The sequence below is a fragment of the Populus euphratica genome, unplaced genomic scaffold (genome assembly GCF_000495115.2).
Source record: "Populus euphratica unplaced genomic scaffold, PopEup_1.0 scaffold34.1, whole genome shotgun sequence".
NCBI classification, from domain to species: Eukaryota; Viridiplantae; Streptophyta; class Magnoliopsida; order Malpighiales; family Salicaceae; genus Populus; species Populus euphratica.
The window spans coordinates 428,222-451,075 of record NW_011499883.1 but is presented as its reverse complement, the minus strand read 5'-3'; the positions used below and the strand labels follow the sequence as shown (position 1 = coordinate 451,075).

Genomic DNA, 22,854 nt, shown 5'->3' with positions numbered 1-22,854 from the left:
GTTCTTGCTAAAACTTATTGCCATGCACATGATAAAATAAAAGGGTAAGAGAATTTCTTTTCTGGACTGGAACAGGTGCCTCCCCGTGGGATGGGAACATTGTACCTTGGGCCTTTGCATATGGGAAGTGGAGCTGTTCTGGGTATTGGACCAGCTCCAGAATGTACCTTGTATTTGCTTCTCCTATTAGCAACTCTTACTACAATACTGATCTTACTGTTTTTAATATGAAAAATAAAGCCGTCTTGTCTTATTAAAGATTAAAATTATTTTTCTTATCATTCCCGTTATTCCATAACAGCACCTAAGAGTCTGGAACTCGTTGAAATCCACGTAGTGGAACTCGGCGTATAACACAAACACATCTTGCGTCTTCTCTAAGACACCGTCAAAGGTTCTTGCCTTCAAAACATTTTCAATAATAATCGTCAAGAAAATGAACCGTGGAACATATAAATTACAGGTTTTCCATACTGATTTTATCATTGTAATGACATTTGAGATATGTTCTGTGATCAAAATAAAGGACGGGTCTAGATATAATAACAGAAGGTAAATGCAAGCAATACAGCGGGAGGGTACAAAAACTTATCTTATAGAGAATAGTGTAAGTGAATCCATACATGCTTTACTTTTCTCGATAAATAATGATAAAGGAGATCTACTGTTATCAAGGTAAGGAAGAAAGAGAACGTATTCCACGACATAGCTTATCATTGGCCGTGGTTTGCTGCCATTTCGCAGAAAGAGCAATGGAAGTTGTTGAAACATCAATACTTTCAATCGTGTGACTGGAGGTGGAAAACTTGGCAGGCTGGCTTGTATGACTTCTTCAACGAAGCCTGCTCAAACTTCTTTATGGCGGGTTCATTCACTTGTAAACCAATCTGAACAAAGTACCTTATCCACCAGGATGAGCTCCGAAATTTGGCCTTCACAAAAATAGGAATTTAGTTAGTATCTCTTTAAGATTAGAATCTCAGTTTCTGTAATCGATAAAAGGAAAAAAGGAAAAAAAAAATCTGTGAGGCAACGAAGATTAGTACAAGCGAATAGGAATTTAGTTAGTATCTCTTTAAGACTAGAATCTCAGTTTCTCTAATCGATAAAAGGAAAAAAAAATCTGTGGGAGGCAATGAAGATTAGTGCAAGCAAGCCATGAGCGCAATATAAAGATTCAAATGAAAGCATCGATTTTATCCTAGACATGATCAGAGTTTTCATTTTCTCCCTTGATGGAAATAAGCAAAGCCTCTCAACAACAAATGACAGAAAGCCCCAAAGGCATAGATAGAATGCTCATCCAACAGACTAAAATCTAAGAAAAAAAAATCAGAATTGGCATAAAATGACACCTCAATGTCCAGAGAAAATCTCTAAAGTAAAATCAGAACAGTAATGAAACATTGCCCACTTACTGGACGACCAAACTTCGACATTTCTGCAACTTTAACTCTTTGCTGACCTGGATGGCCTGTAGAAAGAAAAAGGAGATCAGCAATCAAATCAGAAGATTAATTATTTCGAAAGACAGAAAATCTCAAACAAAAATGGATCACTGGCAATATAAACAGAAACTTCTTGCATGTCTGTTAATGACATGGCAGAACAAATAATTACAATTTCCAAGGAAATCACTCTTCTAATCACTGATTAAGAAATAAAGAACGATCAGTTTTGACTCTTTATCATAAATGCTCTTCTAATCACTGATTAAGAAATAAAGAACGGTCAGTTTTGACTCTTTATCATAAATGCATCTTTCTTGGCATGGGAAGAGCAATGGTGATAAAGAGAAAGAGGACTAAAGTTGCAATTCCTCTCTCTTAAGTTCAATCCTTACTAGCAGCAAGGCTGTGACTAGTTTGGGTTATAAGCAAGGTGAATGTGGTTTAAGCTTCTGCTGTTCAAAATGCCACAACAAATTAGAAAAGTTTTTAGCTTGGATTTGATATGCAAGAATTCATGCAGTGGAGACTAACAACATAAAACAAAAATATGCAACATAACCAAATACCAGAAAATATAACTAAGCCATCAGCTGACACTCTCGCCAATTCTGGAAGAGTTTTGTTGAGATACTTCGGAGACAAATAATCCAAAGCGTCCGACACTACAACAAGAGAGAATGATTTTGCCCGGTAGGGCAAAGGAAATTTGATGTCAGCCACACGAACAAGGCCTTTGCGCACAAGACCCTTGCAGCTGGCACTCACATCATCTAAGTCATATGGTTCCACACCCCAGGCCTCGGTATCCTCTTCTTTTAATAAGCTTGATACTGCTAAGCAAGTGTCAGGGCCAACATGCAACACTTTACGCATGCTGTCACCATGAGCCTTCTTCAGAATAGGTATCGCTCTTTGGACTTCTGATGTGCATGAAACACCACCTGAATATGCATATCCAAATCTCAGATTGCTGAATTGTTTAGCCCAGAAATGTTCACACTGGCAATACTTTTCTAGACAAGAGAATGCAAATGCTTAAAATATAAGATGTGCAGGCTCAAAAACTTTCTTAATAGTCTTCAATGCTCCACATAGGAAACATTGAGAACAAAGATAAATGTGCAAAGTCTAGTTCAGAGGCAAAGCTGGGGCCCGCACCCGCCCCAAGTATTTTCAGGTGCTCAGAGCTCCCAATAACTCTTGGTCACAATAAGAAAGATAACATGGACATACAGGTCAAAGATAATAAAGACAGCTAATGAAATTATATCACAATCAAGAAGCTGAAGATTTGAGCCATTGTTTACGTAAGAAATACGCTCAACTCAGAATTTATATTGAAGCGGTGCAAAAATAGACTACGTCTAACGTCTACCATAAAAAAAAATCCAGGAGCTCTCAGCCGCCTTGGTTTATATGATTTTTTTTTTTTTGGATGATAAAATTAAATAAATTCCCATTCCCCCAAAAAATAGAACAGAAATGTACGAAAAACCCACACACAAGTAATTGGGCACGGTTACATGGTCCAATATGTTAGTTAATCTAATGGACCCAAACAACTCAAAAATACACACATAAAGATATCATACAAATTTACCTTCTGCATTGCCTAAAGCTTCTCTATCGCTGGTACGCCCACCTGTCACACAACCATAACAAATTCACTAAAAATAGTACTGAAACAAATAAAACTCTCCAATTCAACATCATTTGCCTGCATTTATTAAAATCAATGTCAGCAAAAGGAAACAAGAAACACATCACAGACAGTTCTCTTTCCTTGGCTTTTTGTTTAATATTAAATATTAACTGTTTTCCCTTCTTTGCATCCACAAAAAGATATAGCTACTATTTGTATTAGCAGACGAAACAGAGTTGATGCATCTAGTTTACTTAAACCAGATCCTGCAGTGAATTAGCATCAGACGAAACAGATCAAAGTTGGTAGAGAAACCACATACCTGAACCACTGTAAAGATATCCAATGAGAAGGATTGCGCCCTGAAATCAACAAGGAAAAAAAAAGGAAATGAATCAGCAGTTTCCACAGTAAAGCAACGTACTTGATTACAAACTCAGCATCCCAACGAAAATGCAAATCACAAGAGTTGAGAAGAGCAACCACAACAAGAAGGCCAACGGATAGTAGCGGCGATGAACGTGATTTAGAATGCATTGAACCAGCAAAAGGAAGACTCCCCCCATCAGCATAACGTCTAGCAGGATTCCCTGGCCTCCTTGACATTATTATCTTAAATTCAATCTAAGACAAGAGGGCCTGAAATCAAACTGTAATAGGTCAATTAAATGCGGCATTTCTGATCGCATTTAAACAACACCTCTTCTATAGCATCCCAGTTATCATTTCATATTCATTAATTCGGCAATTTTCATTTTTAATGCAATATAAATCACAAAGTTACCTGAGAGTTGAGGTAGATCGAGAAATTGAGAAAAGTTAGGTCTCAAGATCTTTTAGAGCGCGATCTGGCTGCAACTGTCGGTGTCTTACTATTGTAAGCTCTTTGGGTGAGAAAGAGAGAGAGAGTTGAAGAAAAAGGGAGGGGGGAGGAAATTTATAGCGTCTTAATCTGGTGATTTTTAAAAGTATATTATTTTTTTAGATTTGTAGTAAAATAATTTTTTAGAAAAACATTTTTATTTTTATATTGTACATCAGATCATTGTAAAAATATTAATTTATTAATAAAGATATTTTTAAAATACAGTAAAAAATACAATATTGATTGATCCAAGTTGCTTTTGTTTACTAATTTATTTATTTACTGAGTCGAATTTATCCGTTTATATTCTGTTGCTGAGTGGAATCCAGCAAGCGCCACAGCGGGGATTGATTTGATGCAGCCTCGACTGGATTAATCGTGGTCTTTAGGCCCAAGTCTGTTTTGAAGACGAGAGGGTCCAAGTATGTTCAGCCCAGTATAGGCCCAACCTAACCCTTGCAACAGAAATTTCAAGCACTTCTAATTAGAAATTGACATGTCATAAATATGAAAGAAACACATGAGACACCTACAGCAAGCAGTGTAATATATATTTATATAGACATTATGTTAGTAGAAGTTTACTAAGAACTGCGATACCGACTTTAGATTTGGTGAGCAAAGATCCGGGTTTAAATCTTGGACCGTCAAGTTTTATTTCTTTATTTACTAACTATTTATCACTTGACTTCAACAGAAATTTAGTACTTGGGTGCAGTTTAATTGTCGGCCTAGGGTGACATATATAACTATTGGATGAGAAGGTTTTGGATGTATCAAGATAGATGATAAAATTATAATTTGAAAGGTTTAGATAATATAATAACCATTAAAAAATCTAAGTAATTTATAAAGATTTGGATGTAAAAACTAATTATATAGAGAAAATATATCACTTTTAATATTTTTTATATATATAATAAATTGTATTATTAATTGATTTTTTTTAAAAGGCTATGTTTTTATTTTTTAATTTATTTAAAATTTAAAAAAAAATCATCTCAATAAAGAAATGTTTGTATTATTAAGTAAAAATTCTAACCATTCTAAGTTTAAAAAAAATTTTCAAATTTAAGCAAAATGATTTTTATATTATTTCTAAGTTCAACAGAAATTTAGTACTTGGGTGCAGTTTAATTGTCGGCTGTGGATGACAGATATACCTATTGGATGAGAAGGTTTTGGATGTATTAAGATAAATGATAAAATTATAATTTGAAAGGTTTGGTAGTATTTATCTAATATAATAATTATTAAAAAATTTAGTAATTTGTGAGAATTTAGATAAGAAAACTAATTATATAAAAAGAAAAAACATTACTTTTAGTATATTGATAAGCTATATTATTAATTAATTATTATTATTAAGATTATATTTTTATTCATTTATCTATCTAAAATTTAATAAAAATTCATTTCAATAAAAGATTATAAGAAAAAACATTACTTTTAGTATATTTATAATTTGTTTTAATATGTTTTTTATAGGCTTTTCTCAGTCTTATAACTCTGATCGTGAGTTTAATAGATTAACTTAATTTGCTTTTTAGGCTTTTTTTTTAATTGATTTTTTTTAATTTTATTCTTCAATATTTGGTTAATAAGGAATTATGCTTCATAATTTGTTTTTATTTGTGTTTTTATATGGTTATCATAGTCTCATAATCTAGGTCATCAAATTGATATGTTAACTTGACTTAACCTAAATCAATCTCATATATTGTTATCTTAATATTAAAAAAAATCATCTTGAAAATTTTTATAAGTCAAATTATGTTTTTACGGGTTATTTGAGTTACTTTTGAACTTACAAAATCAAAATTTAATAAAAATTCATTTCAATAAAAAATCCTTATACTATTAAGTTAAAAACCTAACCATTCTAAGATAAAAAAAAATCTAAATTTAAGCAAAATGATTTTTATATTATTTTTGAATTTTTGATCAAATCTTAATGGATAATCACAAACTTGTTATAATACACATTAATTGAATTGTTTTTGTATTTTTTCAAGTATGATAAAAATGAAAATGCAAGAAATTTTTAGAATTTGGTTATATATACATAAATAAAAATATATTTTTGTATATTTTTAAATTTTTTTATTTTTTTGAAGTCTTAAATAAAAAAAATATATTTAAGATTGGGTCGATATCTTTTAGTGTAAGTTTCAAGCTCAAATAATTAAATAAAATTATTGGAAAACATGCGAGGGACCTAAAAATAAATTTAAAAGGGTACCTCAATGTGTTTATATTTTTTTAAAAATTATTTAAAGTTTGTTTGGTAAAAACATAAAAAAAAAAAAACACTGCTGGAAAGTCAATAAAATATATTTGTCAAATATACATTTAATTAAAAATAAGAAACTTAAAAAATATTTTAAGATCATGTTTGACAAACATACCTTTTAAGACAATAAAATACATTTTACCTTTGATAAAAATAATATACTCCGAACATAGCCTTATGGCTATGGAGGGGGGTCGGTCAAGCCATGTAAGTTGGGCTTAATAACCCTAAGAACCCAAACTCACAAAACAAAGCCAAGAAACAAGAAATAAAATTTTAAAGATTAAACAAGGTTTTTTGGCTTGAACATGAACAAACCTAGCTACATGATTCCAAAAAAAGACCATATTACATCTCATTAAAGGCACATAAACATGCAAAATCAATGTTTATTAAAATATTTAAGAATGAATCATCATAATAAACACCCAATCATCACGATTGATTTTGGGGCAAATTATAAAATGAAGGAAACAAAGATCAAATACCATAATTTCAATGTTTTTAAACCATAAAAACCCTAGATTAATGATTAAAAAGTTTATCTTAAATCTGACAAAAAAAAAACAAGAATAAACCTAGCTTTGTGATTAAAAAAAAAACCATATTACATGACACCAAAAGCACAAAAACATGCAAAACCAATGTTTATACAAAAATCTATGAATAAAACATCATAATAAATACCTAATTGTCATGATTGATTTTGGGGAAAACTATAAAATGAAGAAATGAAGATCATATGCTATAATTTCATTGTTTCTAAACTATAAAAACCCTAGATTAATGATTAAAAAGCATTCACGCACATATAAGAACCATAAATTGATTAAAATGGCATAAAAATCCATGACCTAAAATAAAGTTCAATTGATAAATGTTATTCCAAAAACATAGAAACATCCATCAAAGGCTAAAACCCAAAAAAATACATCCAAACCAAAAAACAAATGTCTAAAACTTATTCATGCAGGTCACATACACTCATGTTTACATTTTTAAAATTTAAAAAACAACAATAAATATGTAAACATTAAAATACATAGAAATCAAAATCTATAACCTATTGTTAACATACAAATATGCACATATTTTATTTTTATCAATCTAAAAGCTCATTTAAATCACAAGCAATATCATAATGACTTATATGAACTTCTAAAACTGAATAAAAACAACTATCCAATCATCAAAAGTATATCATTAATCATTCATTGAACATCATAAAATAATTGGTTAATAATAAAACAATTAATTATATAACAAGTTTGTACTCAAACAAATTAAATGTGTGCGTATGTGTGTAAACAAACTAAAACATGGTCATTTCATACGATAAATATCATAAACAATTCTTGAATGAAAAAAAAAAATCAAAGCTTAAAATGCAAAAATGAAGGGTATTCTCAATGAGTTTTATCTCTCTATCAAGTTGAATGGTTTATTTTCAAAAAATAATTAGTTTATGTCCCTTTTGTTTATTTAGAGTAGATTTTGATGGCCTTTTCCATGTAACTTTTGATCTAATTCTGCACATTATCTTCTTCTTCTTTTATCCAAGTTGTAACTTCGACACATGGACTTAAGTAATTTTTATGTTATTTTTTAATTGGTTTTTTTAATTATATCCATTATCATCAAGTTGATTAGGAATTAGATTTTATAATTTGTTTTAATCTGTTTTTTATAGGCTTTTCTCAGTCTTGTAACTCTGATCGCGAGTTTAATAAATTAACTTAGTTTTCTTTTTAGGCCCCTTTTTAATTGATTTTTTTAATTTTATTCTTCAATATTTGGTTAATAAGGAATTATGCTTCATAATTTGTTTTTATTTGTGTTTTTATATGGTTATCATAGTCTCATAATCTAGGTCATCAAATTGATATGTTAACTTGATGTGATATTCTTTTTCATGAATATATTTTTCTTTTTGAGTCCCCTCCATCCATTCCTACACCCTCTATACATGTCCTTCTTCATTTTATTTATGACCATCCTCTTTCTGACACATTCCCCACCATCTCCACCATACAATTAGAATTGGTCGATTCCGTCACCCCTTTTAACCTGACCTTGCCAGATTTCTCTGCCTTCAGCCACTTCCACCTTTGCTCCACCCATTCCTGTAAGCCTTGTTCAACACCCTTCTTCCATCACTCCAGTGCGACCTTTATGTTGTTCTCAATGACATCAAAGTCCTCTTCGTGCTTTACGTGATTAGGTTTGCAACCACGTGACATATCTCAAACCATCGCCACCTTCATCATCTGGTTCCATCAAAGGTACGCAGTATACATGAGCATGATTTGCCCTCTAATAGCTTAATAGCTCTCACTTAATCCCATAAAAAATTGACCAAGTCTCATATTTTCTTCGTTGTTTGATAATTGTTTCATTCCACCACACATGCATTGAATGACTGGACTACTCATTTTTAATTCATCCCATAATGTTTTTATCTTGGTGTAATATGAGAAAATTGAATCTTGATTTTGCTGCAATTCTACAATGAAATGCTGAACTTGATAATGATGAGAAAAATCACCTTATAAGAATCATTCTTGTAGATTGAACCAGATTTTAGAGGGGGTTTCAATATAGAGAACACTATTAGCAAGCTCTTGGTTTCAGGAGTTAAGAATTCAAGAAAAAACCATATCATTACATCGTTGTCATAACATATATTTAGAATCAGATTCACCTGGTATAAGTATGGTTCCATTAATAAATCCCAACTTGTTTTTAATGCTAAGACTTATTAACATGGAATGTCGTCATATGGCATAATTGGTTCCATCAAGAACTTTTGGAAGAAGATTCATACTTGGATGACCTAATGAGTGAATAAAAAAGGGATTAGAAGGATTAATGGTTAAAAAAGACATGTTCTGAAGGGTAGTATTTTGGTTAGTACTAGTTGAATCAATAATGTCCTCCATTGGAGGTTTTGCGGAAGCTTGGTTAATATATTTAAAGTTTCATGTGCTCTGATACCATGAAAACAAGATAAAAGAATCTGGAAAGAATAATTGACAAAAGTTTTATTTCATTTAGTATATTCTGCAGTGTTTACAAAGAGAATATATATACAAGGGTGCAACTGGAAAGTAAGAGCTCAAGTGATTGAGTCTAACTCAATTAGTTTATGTACATAACCTGAATTTCCATAGATAATTTTCAACAATGGATCAACATCAATAGCAGGTAAATAATCTTTAACAATGGATCAACATTAGTAGAATATTAACTTCAACTATTAAAGATCAATTTCTATTTATCTTTTCAACATGAAAGATTGTTCAAATTAAAGCTTTCTATTACACTGCCCCTGGATTTACGAGGAAGATTGCGATCAACTTCATTTAATCTCAAGGTGTGATTCAACGTGTAAAGTGATTAATTAAACTCAAATTGGTCAAAGGGTGAGATGTTGAATTTTCACTAACATAATAATGTTTCTTATCCTTCGCTTTCTTATCCTTTTCTTTTATTCCAAAGGTCAAAAAAATTTCTTTTGACTAAAATTTAAGGCAAACCTCGAAAATGACACCAACTAGTATATTAATATCAATTTTCATCTTAAATATATTTTTATATCAATTTTATTATTAAGTAATTTTTATTTCTTAATTATTAGAATTATATATATAACAAAACATTTTAAGTTATTTATGAGACTATTGGTTTTTTTTGCAAAAACCAATAATGTGGATAGAATCATAATAATAACGTCTATGAATATACGCATGAAAAGACTTGATTAAGAATATACAAAGTTTTTTTTATTGGATTTGTCCTAAAACTTAATAATTAGGTAAATACAAAAAGATTTTCCGGTAAAGAAAAAAGTGCCATGATAATCAAATTAAGCCATAACGTCTATGAAAAAATAATGTCAAAATTTAAATATTAAGGTAATTTGTCTATCCTAATAAATATTATATTATCTTCATTTTTAATCTAATTATGGTCATAATATAAAAATATAGAATTTAGAATTTTTATTTATTTATTAAGAATATGCTATTTTGGCCTCACGTTCATGGTTGTCGCTATACGGGTCATGTGCTCTCCTACTTTAGTCGTCTAATCGTCTTCATTTTCATTCATCCATTTCCATAATGGAATAATATCCATTTTTTTCATGATAGTGTGGTCCAAATTGATAGCTGAATTTTCTCTTACAAGCTCGATCGTAAGAGAAATAATTAAAATAATAATAATTTAAGCCAAACGAGTCATTTAAATTTATATTTCTATTATGGAAAGGAAAAAATATGCAACTATTATCCCAATATTCTTGATTGAGATCCATTAACAAACAACTTTTTCAATCCAGCCCACCATCTAATAAGACATTAATTATCCAAATACCTGAATGGTTCTTTTTTCTTTTCTTTGTTTTTTTCTTTGTTTTTTTTTTTTTTTTGGGGGGGGGGGGTTGTTTATTGGATATTAACATCCAATTAGACGGGGATTCAATTGGAAAAATCTTTTGTTGGGAGGCTTGATGGAGATTTACGGGATTAATTGTTGGGAGGAATATATCTCTCTCCTTTTTTCCTATGGAGTATTAATATATGTGGTTAATTGATATGAAAGAATTTGCATTAATTCTCAGCCGCCTTATTGCTGACTAAGTATGGCACCCTTTTAAAGCTCGTGCCTCATCAAACATGATGGCTTGAAAGGTCATTGAAACATCTTTTTCAAAGAAATTGAAGTGAATATTATCGCACCATATGGTTTGATGTAATTAGGAGCGGAAATACATCGTCTCCAGTTTATTATCATTGGCCAAATGACATGGCTTATTTAACACGCACGCGTGCAGTCCTGCATACCAAACCCTAGAGTCACAGCTAGTAAGGACGCTGGTTAACGTAGTTGCCAGGGGGAGCATAGTTGCAGCTGATGACTGTGCCCCCATTGCTGCACCTTGCTTTAGCACAACCTAAACGAACCGAGTTGCGCCAAACCACCTGAGTGTAATGCCTGCATTCTCCACCAACACATGAATTGGAGTTGTAATCATACTTTGGTTTCTCATTAACCCACAATTTCACCGCAGCGCTGCCTGTAAGATCACCACTACTCCCTGCAAGGTTCTCGCCATAAGGCCCTCCAGAATGCACGAGTCTGCAATCGCCCGTGAGCCGTTTAATATAGTTGCTTGCATAAGCTGCCACGTTATTGTCCCAGACAATATTCCCAACACGTACCTGTGCACGAGCATTATTGTGGGCATTGAGGTAGTCTTGTGGGGAGTTTTGGGCAAGGGATAGAGGGATTATTATAGCTAAGGAAATAAGAAAAGCAATTGCTAGTGAATTCTTGGAGATTTCCATGTCGTTTTTTCTTTGTTTTCTAAGCGGGATGTGAAATAGTTTTGTTATGAATGAAAGAGAGTGGACGCATGCATGTATATATAGGGTCCGGGGGGGATTGTTTTAATTAGACCATCATGGCCAAATGTAAAAACAATTGATCCCGTTTTGTATTTTCATAAATATTTGTTAAAAAATCAATTTAATCTAAAAATTTAAGTAATTAGGTGAGATTTTAAAATATAATTTATATTATTTTTTAATATATTCTCTTAAACGTGAAACTTACACAAACTTATACTACCATATACTTAATTTTATCATGTAAATAAGGATAATAAAATTCAAATTTATGACTATATAATTATTAAAACTCTGATATCATATTAAATAATCAATTTAACCTAAAAATTTAAATTATTAAAATAAAATCTCAATATATAATTTATATTATTTTCTAACAGTATTTTATTAAGGATTTTTTTAAAAATATTTTTTATTTTAAAATATAATAAATTAATCTTTTTAAAATTTGTAAAAAACATTTTTAAAATATATAAACAAACATGTTATTGATAGACTCATACACCACCGTGAAATGATTAAAAAATTCTAATTGCGGTCTTGTCAGGTAATTTGAAGATAATAGCACGTGGAGTAGTTGATAAAATGAGCTAATCGGGTCTTTATGTTCGTTTTCTAGAAGTGCCTTCAATTTTTCATAGAAAGGAGATATTGTTCATATATATATAAGATGGAATTATTTTAGCACACAGTATAATATATAGTATTTAATTATCCCTCTTGCATGGATAATTAATCAACGACTTTCTGAGAGTGCTATTTTTTACCGATAGTAATAGAGAGGTCCATTTAAACCCACATCTAGGAATACAATTAATTGTGAATTAAGAAAGATTTCTACTTGTAAAAGCGAAGACCGGGACAGAACTTGAATAGCCTTGCAAAGACGATGGCCGATGGAGACGCATCGTTCCCACAGATACTTATAGCTGGTAATTCTTGTACTTATTATTTTGTATTATTTTACTACATGTATTGTTTTTGTTTTTTTTTTCATTTTTGTTGTGAAATACATATTTATTTTAATGAACATATAATATTTTTCTTTTATTTTTTATAATACTTACAATCAGTTACAGATATAGTATCTTTATAATATTTGTTTTAAACTATAATTGTAATTTTCTCTTTATTACAAAAGTATTTAATAAAAAAATGAAACAACCACTTAAGAATGGAGGTGAGAAAGGGCAGAGCCATTCACGAGGTTATGTTGAGCCCAGCTTATATATTTGAATTTAATTCAGTTTGGTTAAAAAAATTAAAAATTAAATTTTAAATTTGATTAAATTAACTCTTAAAAATTATAATTTGATCCTAAAACTTTAATTTTTTTTAAATTATATTTTTTTTCTAATTAAAGTCTAAATTAACCTCAAAATTAATTTTTCTTTGAATCAAATTTTTCATAAATTTAATTAAACCTTTAATAAAATTTAATTAAATACATAAATATTTAATTTTGAAATTTTATTTATCAAATTGAATTTTTTTTATCAACAAGTCTCTCATTAATTAACAAAATATTGTTAAATTTTAATCTTTATTTTTTTAAATCTCTTTAACTAATTTTTAACTATTTTTAAGGTATCTTGATATCCTCTTTTTACTGTTATGTTTTTTATAATATTTTTTAATTTTTAATTTATTTATTTTTTGTTTTTAATTTTTTTACGAGGATCTAAAAATAGGTTATAATAAAAGTCCATGATTGCGTCAACAAGATACACCATCTTTTTCTTTCTTTTCTTTTCCTCGAGAGATTAATTAAATAACAGATAGTTGATTTTTCTATTGAAAAGCAATCCTTCAAGAAAATTAAAAAAAAAAAATCTCTTACCAAACGCATAAACAGTGATATAAAAAGTGGATTAACATGAATACAGGGGCAAATTGGCTTAATCTTTGAAGGAAAGGTCTTCTCTTAGGATATTAAAATTCAAATTCCATACGGAATTAAACTCTCGTGTAGTCCAAGTTTTGGCAATAACTGACCTTACCATAATTACGGTTAAAAATCAGTTTTTATAAAGGCCGACACCTTCGACAATATCCAAACTTGTTATTATCCAAAACAAAGGAAAAAAAAGCAGAGCTTTGTCAAGGTCAAGCATGTGGTGGCTGCTTTCTATCAAAATAAAGTGCCGTATAAACATGGATCAGCATGGTAGGAACGTTCATGGAAAAAGTTAGAGTCTGTCTAGAAGTGTTGATTTTTAAATAGTTTTTTATGTTAAAATATATATTAATAATATTGTTTTATTTTTTAAAAATTATTTTTAATATTAGTATATACAAATAATTTAAAAATATTAAAAATATATTAATTTAAAATTAATAAAAAAATAAAAAAAATTAAATTATTTTTAAAATATTTTTAAAATACAGAAACAAACAGCCTTATCAGTTATTACTACTTTCCTTGTTTATGAGTAGAAAATTCTAGCTGATTGCAAGGGCTGCGACGGAGCAAAATAAATAAAATTAAAAGGGGTTAAGATTTCAGTTATTATATTATCTTAGCTAAAATTATATAGATTATTAAGAGGGGGGTTGGAAAAACAATTTTGCCTCCCTATCTCCGCTGCTGAGCAAGTGTGTTCTTTGTGTTGTATTTGATTTTTGTGGTTGTGATTTAAAAAGTAAAAATTATAATTTTTTATAATTAAGATTTTAAGATAGAATTTTTGGTGAAATTCTTGTAAATTATAACATGTATTAATTAATACTTCTCAAATTATAGTCGAAATGAAATATAATTTCAACAACACTCACCACTATAACCACTATAATGGATGCTAAAACGACTCCAATTCTGCTGTTAATAATTTATTTAATTGCGCTAATTTGTACTGCGTTGATGTTCTTATACAAACTTCCACCGTTTTTTTTTTTTTTTAAATTTGTTTCTTGCGATTTAATTTGTTTTTTTAATTACTAACTTCAAATCCTCTCCGAATATAAACTTCGAATAGCTAGCAAATAGTCTTGGAATATTCATGACCATGCATGCTTCTTTTACCAGATTTTAAGAATCCCTCTGTATCAAATTAAGGCATTTATTTAACCAAGTTAATATATATATATATATATATATATATTAATTCGTTCTATTTCTAGATAACTTCAATATTATTCTTCCCCATCACTACCGCTATTTTTATTTTATTTTTTCTCTTATGAATTGACTTGGACTCTTGACTATTCGGCTTTTTAATGCTTGTGTCATGGTGCATTGCATCTGGGATAACATGTACAAACTTTTCGTGTGTGGGGGTGTCTTTGGGGTATATTTTAAAATTTATTTTTATTTAAAAATATATTAAAATATTTTTTAATATTTTTAATTTTACTCTAAACATTAATATATCAAAATTATTGAAAAATTCCAAATACATTTTTTAAAATATATATATAAATAAAAGCTATCACGGTTTCAAGCCTAACAGATCCAGCAAAGATGATCAAATAATCTTTCCAAAAATGCTTGACATAGTTATATATATGAAGTTATAAATACGAGGTTGAAACCTGCGAGAAATTGTTGCTTCTGAAACCAAATTCACGGTATCATAGCAAGATTTTCAGCAGCCAAAAGAGAATAGGAATCCATTGTCTTCATAAAGGAGGCCTTTGAAGTCTTGCTGCGCTCATCTTGTTAGGTCTAAATTCATGTTTTCCGGGAAACTTCGACACTGAAGAAACTTTTGCATCCGCTCCGTGCCAAAAAAAAAAAAGAATAAAAAAGCATTAGCCCAATTTGGCAGAGAAAACAAACCTTTCAAATTTGGGCCCAGAAATGGACAGAATCCCAACCTTCTTTGTCGAACCAATGGTGGGCCTACAGTCCAGCATGTCCTTGCCTGGGGACCATTCGAAAGACCCAAAGTTGATTCAGCCCAAGGAGTTAGCCCATAGTAATAAGCTGACATTGTAGACCAAAATGGGGGTTGCTAAAAATTTAAATTTTATAAAAATAAAAAATATATTTTTAATTAAAAAAACACTTTGAAAAATTAATATTTTCAGAAACAATTCCTGTAATAAATCTGGTTCAAAGATATCAATTTAGGTTACTAAATTGAAAATGACCTTTTTGGGTGCGTATCCATCCTGCTCTTATTAATAGCAACTAATTTTTTTATGGGTCTAATTGACAAATTCAAGAGACAGAGCCCCCAAGAGGTAATATACAGAGTTTTTTCAAATCCTATATGTGGGAAATGGTCGTCTTACACGACTTGTTTCTTTGTCGTTTAATAACAGCTCAAAACCTATTCAGCCTTTTTATCAGAGAAATAATTGCTTCTTTTTTCTCATATTTAGTTTGGTTATTTTCACTTCTTTGGAAGGGAGAGAGACCCTGTTTGGTAGTAAATTTCAACTTAATTTGTATTAAAATTAAAAAAAATACTTCAAATTAATTTTCTTTTAATGTATTTTTATAATTTTAATGTGTTAATTTCTAACTCGTGACAGTTTATAACTTCTGTGATTTTTAACTTTCCAAGTCTTTGTAGTTATCATGAATGCTCTTGTGCTACAATAAACTTAATTTTGAACGTTTTCTTTCTGCCGGAATCTGATAGTAATTTCTTTTTTTTGAAGTTGAGTTTTTCTGTTTGAAACTAGTTATTTAACTTAGCCTAATTTAAATTGGGTTAATTTTTTTAACAAAAAACAATATTCAAATTTTTCAAGTGTATTTTTTTAATTATAAATTTAAAGTCCTACATGTATTTATTTAAATATATCAAGAATTATCTTTACTATGAATATAAAAATTAAAGTGATAAAGTCCCTATATATTCAACCCACCTCACTCACTGTATGTTGAATAATTTTTTATAACGCAAAAAAATTAATGTATAAATATTATTAATATATTTTTTTATATCAAGTAAAAATACAACTCTAAATTAAAAAAAATTAATATTTATATATAATAAAAATAATACATATTAACAAAATATATAAAATTTTAAGTTAATTTTAACCTAACAAAAAAATAAAACAATATTACAATCACATTAAAAAAAAAATGAGATATAAATAGACGAGGTTAAACTTCAAGCGCTTGGCCTATTGATGATGGGCTCCGCTATCAGTGGGTGTTTGTTTCTGTGGTTGCTTTTGTTTTTGAAGCAAACCACAGAAAACAAATGTTTGGTAACCGGGGAAACGTGAATTATTTTATGAGGGACCCACCATGTTTTATGTTTTGAACGCAGGTCAGCAAATAGCAGTTTTATGCTACTTCTCTCTGCCTCCATACACAATAAGCTGTTCACTTTTGTAAAAAGACTGTTCACTTATATGTACAGTGTCAATTGTTATGACCGGGAAAGAGAAGAAGTTTACCCGTGCTGGAGATGAAGCATATGGAAATAGTGCACTTTGGACAATGCCTCTTTTTTTTTTTAGTTTTCTTTTTTTACTAATTCTTTCCATTCTATTACTTTTTTTTTTTTGTTCTGGTATGTCCTTTCTCTCTCTACTGATTTTTATTTTTATTCAATTTTTATTTTTATTTAGAATTATGTTTTATTCAAAAAATTAGAAAGAGATTGTTTGATAACATAATAAAAAATTCAGTTTTTGTTGTTGCGCATTTAAGAAACCATAAAAAATATAATCTTTATTGGATAGATTTCATACGTGATGAAATTATATATAATTTAATGGAATAAAAAAAAATATTTAATGTCAATATTATTTATTTCATTATATAATAAAAATAGTTAAATCTACAATATTTAAATTAAAAATTATTAATATATATATATATATATATATTATAAACTCAATTTGAAAAACATTATTTTAACCAAACACATTAAATTAATTTTTGTTCAACCTTAATTTTAACCATAATTTTAACCAAATATATATTTTTTCAAACCAACCTCAATTAAAAATACTTTTTATAAAACAATTTTTTTCAAACCACAACCACAATAACAACTCCAACACCAAACACACCCTCAATCTTCCTCGCCAGCGAATAGAACGATTCGAGCGGACCTCATTAATTAAAAAAAACTTCCTTCACTGTTGCAGGCAAACATTTAGTAGGAGGTTTATGATACTACAAATCATGTTTTCAGGTTCACTTGCTTGACATTTTCAAGGAAAAAGGCTGTTGTTTATTCTTTAATTAATCATTTATTGTAGTGTAAAGAGCTTGGTTTTCTTATGATGGGTTGTTTTGAGTCTATCTAATATTCTTCGCCATTTATGGGCAATGTATGCTACCATGTCTGTTTTTTTAATGAAAAGCAATATCTATATGGAGAAGGCAATTCAATGCCTTGAAGGAATTATCTAAAAGTATTTATTAGATCTTATTTATAGTTGAGTTGGGTTTAAAATGAATAAAAACCAATGATGTTCAATGTATTTACTTAAGAAATTGTTTAATGTATTTACTTAATATCATTGTTTTTTATTTGAATATTTGATTTTCGTTCTTTTAACATAAATGGTCTAATAAATATATTCAAAAAATGCTTAACTGGTGCTCTGATGAACTTGCACCGCCACCGTTAATCATGTTGGCAGTGCTGTTGAGAGAGTGATTCAATTCTCTTCAATAATTAATAACGAACGCGAGTTAGTTTCTCGGTTATAGGGATTGTTTGAAGGGATGAAAGAATACGGGAGAGAAGATGATAGACTCATGATCTTTAGGCCAGAAGAGAATGCTCGACGCATGCAAATGGGAGCAGAGAGACTGCTGCTGCAACCACCATTAACGGAGCAGTTTATGCCCTTGCAAACGAGCGTTGGGTGTTATTATTATTTCTACCCTCTGTTTCATCTTTTTGTTCTTGCTAAAACTAATTGCCATGCACATGATAAAATAAAAGGGTAAGAGAATTTCTTTTCTGGACTGGAACAGGTGCCTCCCCGTGGGATGGGAACATTGTACCTTGGGCCTTTGCATATGGGAAGTGGAGCTGTTCTGGGTATTGGACCAGCTCCAGAATGTACCTTGTATTTGCTTCTCCTATTAGCAACTCTTACTACAATACTGATCTTACTTGTTTTTAATATGAAAAATAAAGCCGTCTTGTCTTATTAAAGATTAAAATTATTTTTCTTATCATTCCCGTTATTCCATAACAGCACCTAAGAGTCTAGAACTCGTTGAAATCCACGTAGTGGAACTCAGCGTATAACACAAACACATCTTGCGTCTTCTCTAAGACACCGTCAAAGGTTCTTGCCTTCAAAACATTTTCAATAATAATCGTCAAGAAAATGAACCGTGGAACATATAAATTACAGGTTTTCCATACTGATTTTATCATTGTAATGACATTTGAGATATGTTCTGTGATCAAAATAAAGGACGGGTCTAGATATAATAACAGAAGGTAAATGCAAGCAATACAGCGGGAGGGTACAAAAACTTATCTTATAGAGAATAGTGTAAGTGAATCCATACATGCTTTACTTTTCTCGATAAATAATGATAAAGGAGATCTACTGTTATCAAGGTAAGGAAGAAAGAGAACGTATTCCACGACATAGCTTATCATTGGCCGTGGTTTGCTGCCATTTCGCAGAAAGAGCAATGGAAGTTGTTGAAACATCAATACTTTCAATCGTGTGACTGGAGGTGGAAAACTTGGCAGGCTGGCTTGTATGACTTCTTCAACGAAGCCTGCTCAAACTTCTTTATGGCGGGTTCATTCACTTGTAAACCAATCTGAACAAAGTACCTTATCCACCAGGATGAGCTCCGAAATTTGGCCTTCACAAAAATAGGAATTTAGTTAGTATCTCTTTAAGACTAGAATCTCAGTTTCTCTAATCGATAAAAGGAAAAAAAAATCTGTGGGAGGCAATGAAGATTAGTGCAAGCAAGCCATGAGCGCAATATAAAGATTCAAATGAAAGCATCGATTTTATCCTAGACATGATCAGAGTTTTCATATTCCCCATTCATTTTCTCCCTTGATGGAATAAGCAAACCTTCTCAACAACAAACGACATAAAGCCCCAAAGGCATAGAATGCTCATCCAACAGACTAAAATCTAAGAAAAAAAATAAGAAGTGGCATAAAATGACACCCCAATGTCCAGAGAAAATCTCTAATGTAAAATCAGAACAGTAATGAAACATTGCCCACTTACTGGACGACCAAACTTGGACATTTCTGCAACTTTAACTCTTTGCTGACCTGGATGGCCTGTAGAAAGAAAAAGGAGATCAGCAATCAAATCAGAAGATTAATTATTTCGAAAGACAGAAAATCTCAAACAAAAATGGATCACTGGCAATATAAACAGAAACTTCTTGCATGTCTGTTAATGACATGGCAGAACAAATAATTACAATTTCCAAGGAAATCACTCTTCTAATCACTGATTAAGAAATAAAGAACGATCAGTTTTGACTCTTTAACATCAATGCATCTTTCTTGGCATGGGAAGAGGAATGGTGATAAAGAGAAAGAGGACTAAAGTTGCAATTCCTCTCTCTTAAGTTCAATCCTTACTAGCAGCAAGGCTGTGACTAGTTTGGGTTATAAGCAAGGTGAATGTGGTTTAAGCTTCTGCTGTTCAAAATGCCACAACAAATTAGAAAAGTTTTTAGCTTGGATTTGATATGCAAGAATTCATGCAGTGGAGACTAACAACATAAAACAAAAATATGCAACATAACCAAATACCAGAAAATATAACTAAGCCATCAGCTGACACTCTCGCCAATTCTGGAAGAGTTTTGTTGAGATACTTCGGAGACAAATAATCCAAAGCGTCCGACACTACAACAAGAGAGAATGATTTTGCCCGGTAGGGCAAAGGAAATTTGATGTCAGCCACACGAACAAGGCCTTTGCGCACAAGACCCTTGCAGCTGGCACTCACATCATCTAAGTCATATGGTTCCACACCCCAGGCCTCGGTATCCTCTTCTTTTAATAAGCTTGATACTGCTAAGCAAGTGTCAGGGCCAACATGCAACACTTTACGCATGCTGTCACCATGAGCCTTCTTCAGAATAGGTATCGCTCTTTGGACTTCTGATGTGCATGAAACACCACCTGAATATGCATATCCAAATCTCAGATTGCTGAATTGTTTAGCCCAGAAATTTTCACACTGGCAATACTTTTCTAGACAAGAGAATGCAAATGCTTAAAATATAAGATGTGCAGGCTCAAAAACTTTCTTAATAGTCTTCAATGCTCCACATAGGAAACATTGAGAACAAAGATAAATGTGCAAAGTCTAGTTCAGAGGCAAAGCTGGGGCCCGCACCCGCCCCAAGTATTTTCAGGTGCTCAGAGCTCCCAATAACTCTTGGTCACAATAAGAAAGATAACATGGACATACAGGTCAAAGATAATAAAGACAGCTAATGAAATTATATCACAGTCAAGAAGCTGAAGATTTGAGCCATTGTTTACGTAAGAAATACGCTCAACTCAGAATTTATATTGAAGCGGTGCAAAAATAGACTACGTCTAACGTCTACCATAAAAAAAAATCCAGGAGCTCTCAGCCGCCTTGGTTTATATGATTTTTTTTTTTTTGGATGATAAAATTAAATAAATTCCCATTCCCCCAAAAAATAGAACAGAAATGTACGAAAAACCCACACACAAGTAATTGGGCACGGTTACATGGTCCAATATGTTAGTTAATCTAATGGACCCAAACAACTCAAAAATACACACATAAAGATATCATACAAATTTACCTTCTGCACTGCCTAAAGCTTCTCTATCGCTGGTACGCCCACCTGTCACACAACCATAACAAATTCACTAAAAATAGTACTGAAACAAATAAAACTCTCCAATTCAACATCATTTGCCTGCATTTATTAAAATCAATGTCAGCAAAAGGAAACAAGAAACACATCACAGACAGTTCTCTTTCCTTGGCTTTTTGTTTAATATTAAATATTAACTGTTTTCCCTTCTTTGCATCCACAAAAAGATATAGCTACTATTTGTATTAGCAGACGAAACAGAGTTGATGCATCTAGTTCACTTAAACCAGATCCTGCAGTGAATTAGCATCAGACGAAACAGATCAAAGTTGGTAGAGAAACCACATACCTGAACCACTGTAAAGATATCCAATGAGAAGGATTGCGCCCTGAAATCAACAAGGAAAAAAAAAGGAAATGAATCAGCAGTTTCCACAGTAAAGCAACGTACTTGATTACAAACTCAGCATCCCAACGAAAATGCAAATCACAAGAGTTGAGAAGAGCAACCACAACAAGAAGGCCAACGGATAGTAGCGGCGATGAACGTGATTTAGAATGCATTGAACCAGCAAAAGGAAGACTCCCCCCATCAGCATAACGTCTAGCAGGATTCCCTGGCCTCCTTGACATTATTATCTTTAATTCAATCTAAGACAAGAGGGCCTGAAATCAAACTGTAATAGGTCAATTAAATGCGGCATTTCTGATCGCATTTAAACAACACCTCTTCTATAGCATCCCAGTTATCATTTCATATTCATTAATTCGGCAATTTTCATTTTTAATGCAATATAAATCACAAAGTTACCTGAGAGTTGAGGTAGATCGAGAAATTGAGAAAAGTTAGGTCTCAAGATCTTTTAGAGCGCGATCCGGCTGCAACTGTCGGTGTCTTACTATTGTAAGCTCTTTGGGTGAGAAAGAGAGAGAGAGTTGAAGAAAAAGGGAGGGGGGAGGAAATTTATAGCGTCTTAATCTGGTGATTTTTAAAAGTATATTATTTTTTTAGATTTGTAGTAAAATAATTTTTTAGAAAAACATTTTTTATTTTTATATTGTACATCAGATCATTATAAAAATATTAATTTATTAATAAAGATATTTTTAAAATACAGTAAAAAATACAATATTGATTGATCCAAGTTGCTTTTGTTTACTAATTTATTTATTTACTGAGTCGAATTTATCCGTTTATATTCTGTTGCTGAGTGGAATCCAGCAAGCGCCACAGCGGGGATTGATTTGATGCAGCCTCGACTGGATTAATCGTGGTCTTTAGGCCCAAGTCTGTTTTGAAGACGAGAGGGTCCAAGTATGTTCAGCCCAGTATAGGCCCAACCTAACCCTTGCAACAGAAATTTCAAGCACTTCTAATTAGAAATTGACATGTCATAAATATGAAAGAAACACATGAGACACCTACAGCAAGCAGTGTAATATATATTTATATAGACATTAT

At 31.0% G+C, this 22,854-nt stretch overlaps 3 protein-coding genes and 1 long non-coding RNA gene across 6 annotated transcripts; 1 reads left to right on the top strand and 3 right to left on the bottom strand.

The window, feature by feature from the left end:
• Positions 1–573: 573 nt before the first annotated feature.
• Positions 574–4,018, bottom strand: LOC105129757 (uncharacterized protein At3g49720-like). Of its 2 annotated transcripts, none has more exons than XM_011031963.1 (7): positions 3,878–4,018; positions 3,577–3,743; positions 3,416–3,455; positions 3,052–3,093; positions 2,018–2,392; positions 1,419–1,474; positions 574–932 (listed from the first exon to the last, which is right to left on the bottom strand). In XM_011031963.1, the coding sequence occupies exons 2-7, from the start codon at positions 3,697–3,699 to the stop codon at positions 780–782; spliced, it is 789 nt and encodes a 262-aa protein (XP_011030265.1). In that variant the 5' UTR covers positions 3,700–3,743; positions 3,878–4,018; the 3' UTR covers positions 574–779. The 2 variants fall into 2 exon arrangements, with proteins under 2 accessions (XP_011030265.1, XP_011030264.1); XM_011031962.1 differs by having other exon boundaries at positions 3,577–3,732.
• On the top strand, positions 1,081–19,861 carry LOC105129759 (uncharacterized). Its single transcript, XR_843118.1, has 2 exons — positions 1,081–1,207; positions 19,587–19,861. It is a non-coding gene; the product is annotated as an uncharacterized LOC105129759 (long non-coding RNA).
• On the bottom strand, positions 10,957–11,661 carry LOC105129758 (basic form of pathogenesis-related protein 1-like). Its single transcript, XM_011031964.1, has one exon. The coding sequence runs from the start codon at positions 11,597–11,599 to the stop codon at positions 11,114–11,116; it is 486 nt and encodes a 161-aa protein (XP_011030266.1). The 5' UTR covers positions 11,600–11,661; the 3' UTR covers positions 10,957–11,113.
• On the bottom strand, positions 19,063–22,326 carry LOC105129760 (uncharacterized protein At3g49720-like). 2 transcript variants are annotated; one of them, XM_011031966.1, is made up of 7 exons: positions 22,204–22,326; positions 21,903–22,069; positions 21,742–21,781; positions 21,378–21,419; positions 20,344–20,718; positions 19,805–19,860; positions 19,063–19,421 (listed from the first exon to the last, which is right to left on the bottom strand). In XM_011031966.1, the coding sequence occupies exons 2-7, from the start codon at positions 22,023–22,025 to the stop codon at positions 19,269–19,271; spliced, it is 789 nt and encodes a 262-aa protein (XP_011030268.1). In that variant the 5' UTR covers positions 22,026–22,069; positions 22,204–22,326; the 3' UTR covers positions 19,063–19,268. The 2 variants fall into 2 exon arrangements, with proteins under 2 accessions (XP_011030268.1, XP_011030267.1); XM_011031965.1 differs by having other exon boundaries at positions 21,903–22,058.
• Positions 22,327–22,854: the final 528 nt, after the last annotated feature.

What these genes read in the sequence shown, in the direction of transcription:
- LOC105129757 (XM_011031963.1), bottom strand. Translation starts at nt 3,699, where the DNA reads ATGTCAAGGAGGCCAGGGAATCCTGCTAGACGTTATGCTGATGGGGGG. An exon ending in CCGTTGGCCTTCTTGTTGTG is followed by an intron (nt 3,456 to 3,576) that starts GTTGCTCTTCTC and finishes TGTTGATTTCAG; the next exon opens with GGCGCAATCCTTCTCATTGG. An exon ending in AGCTTTAGGCAATGCAGAAG is followed by an intron (nt 2,393 to 3,051) that starts GTAAATTTGTAT and finishes ATGCATATTCAG; the next exon opens with GTGGTGTTTCATGCACATCA.
- LOC105129758 (XM_011031964.1), bottom strand. Translation starts at nt 11,599, where the DNA reads ATGGAAATCTCCAAGAATTCACTAGCAATTGCTTTTCTTATTTCCTTA.
- LOC105129760 (XM_011031966.1), bottom strand. Translation starts at nt 22,025, where the DNA reads ATGTCAAGGAGGCCAGGGAATCCTGCTAGACGTTATGCTGATGGGGGG. An exon ending in CCGTTGGCCTTCTTGTTGTG is followed by an intron (nt 21,782 to 21,902) that starts GTTGCTCTTCTC and finishes TGTTGATTTCAG; the next exon opens with GGCGCAATCCTTCTCATTGG. An exon ending in TGGCTTAGTTATATTTTCTG is followed by an intron (nt 19,861 to 20,343) that starts GTATTTGGTTAT and finishes TTCTTTCTACAG; the next exon opens with GCCATCCAGGTCAGCAAAGA.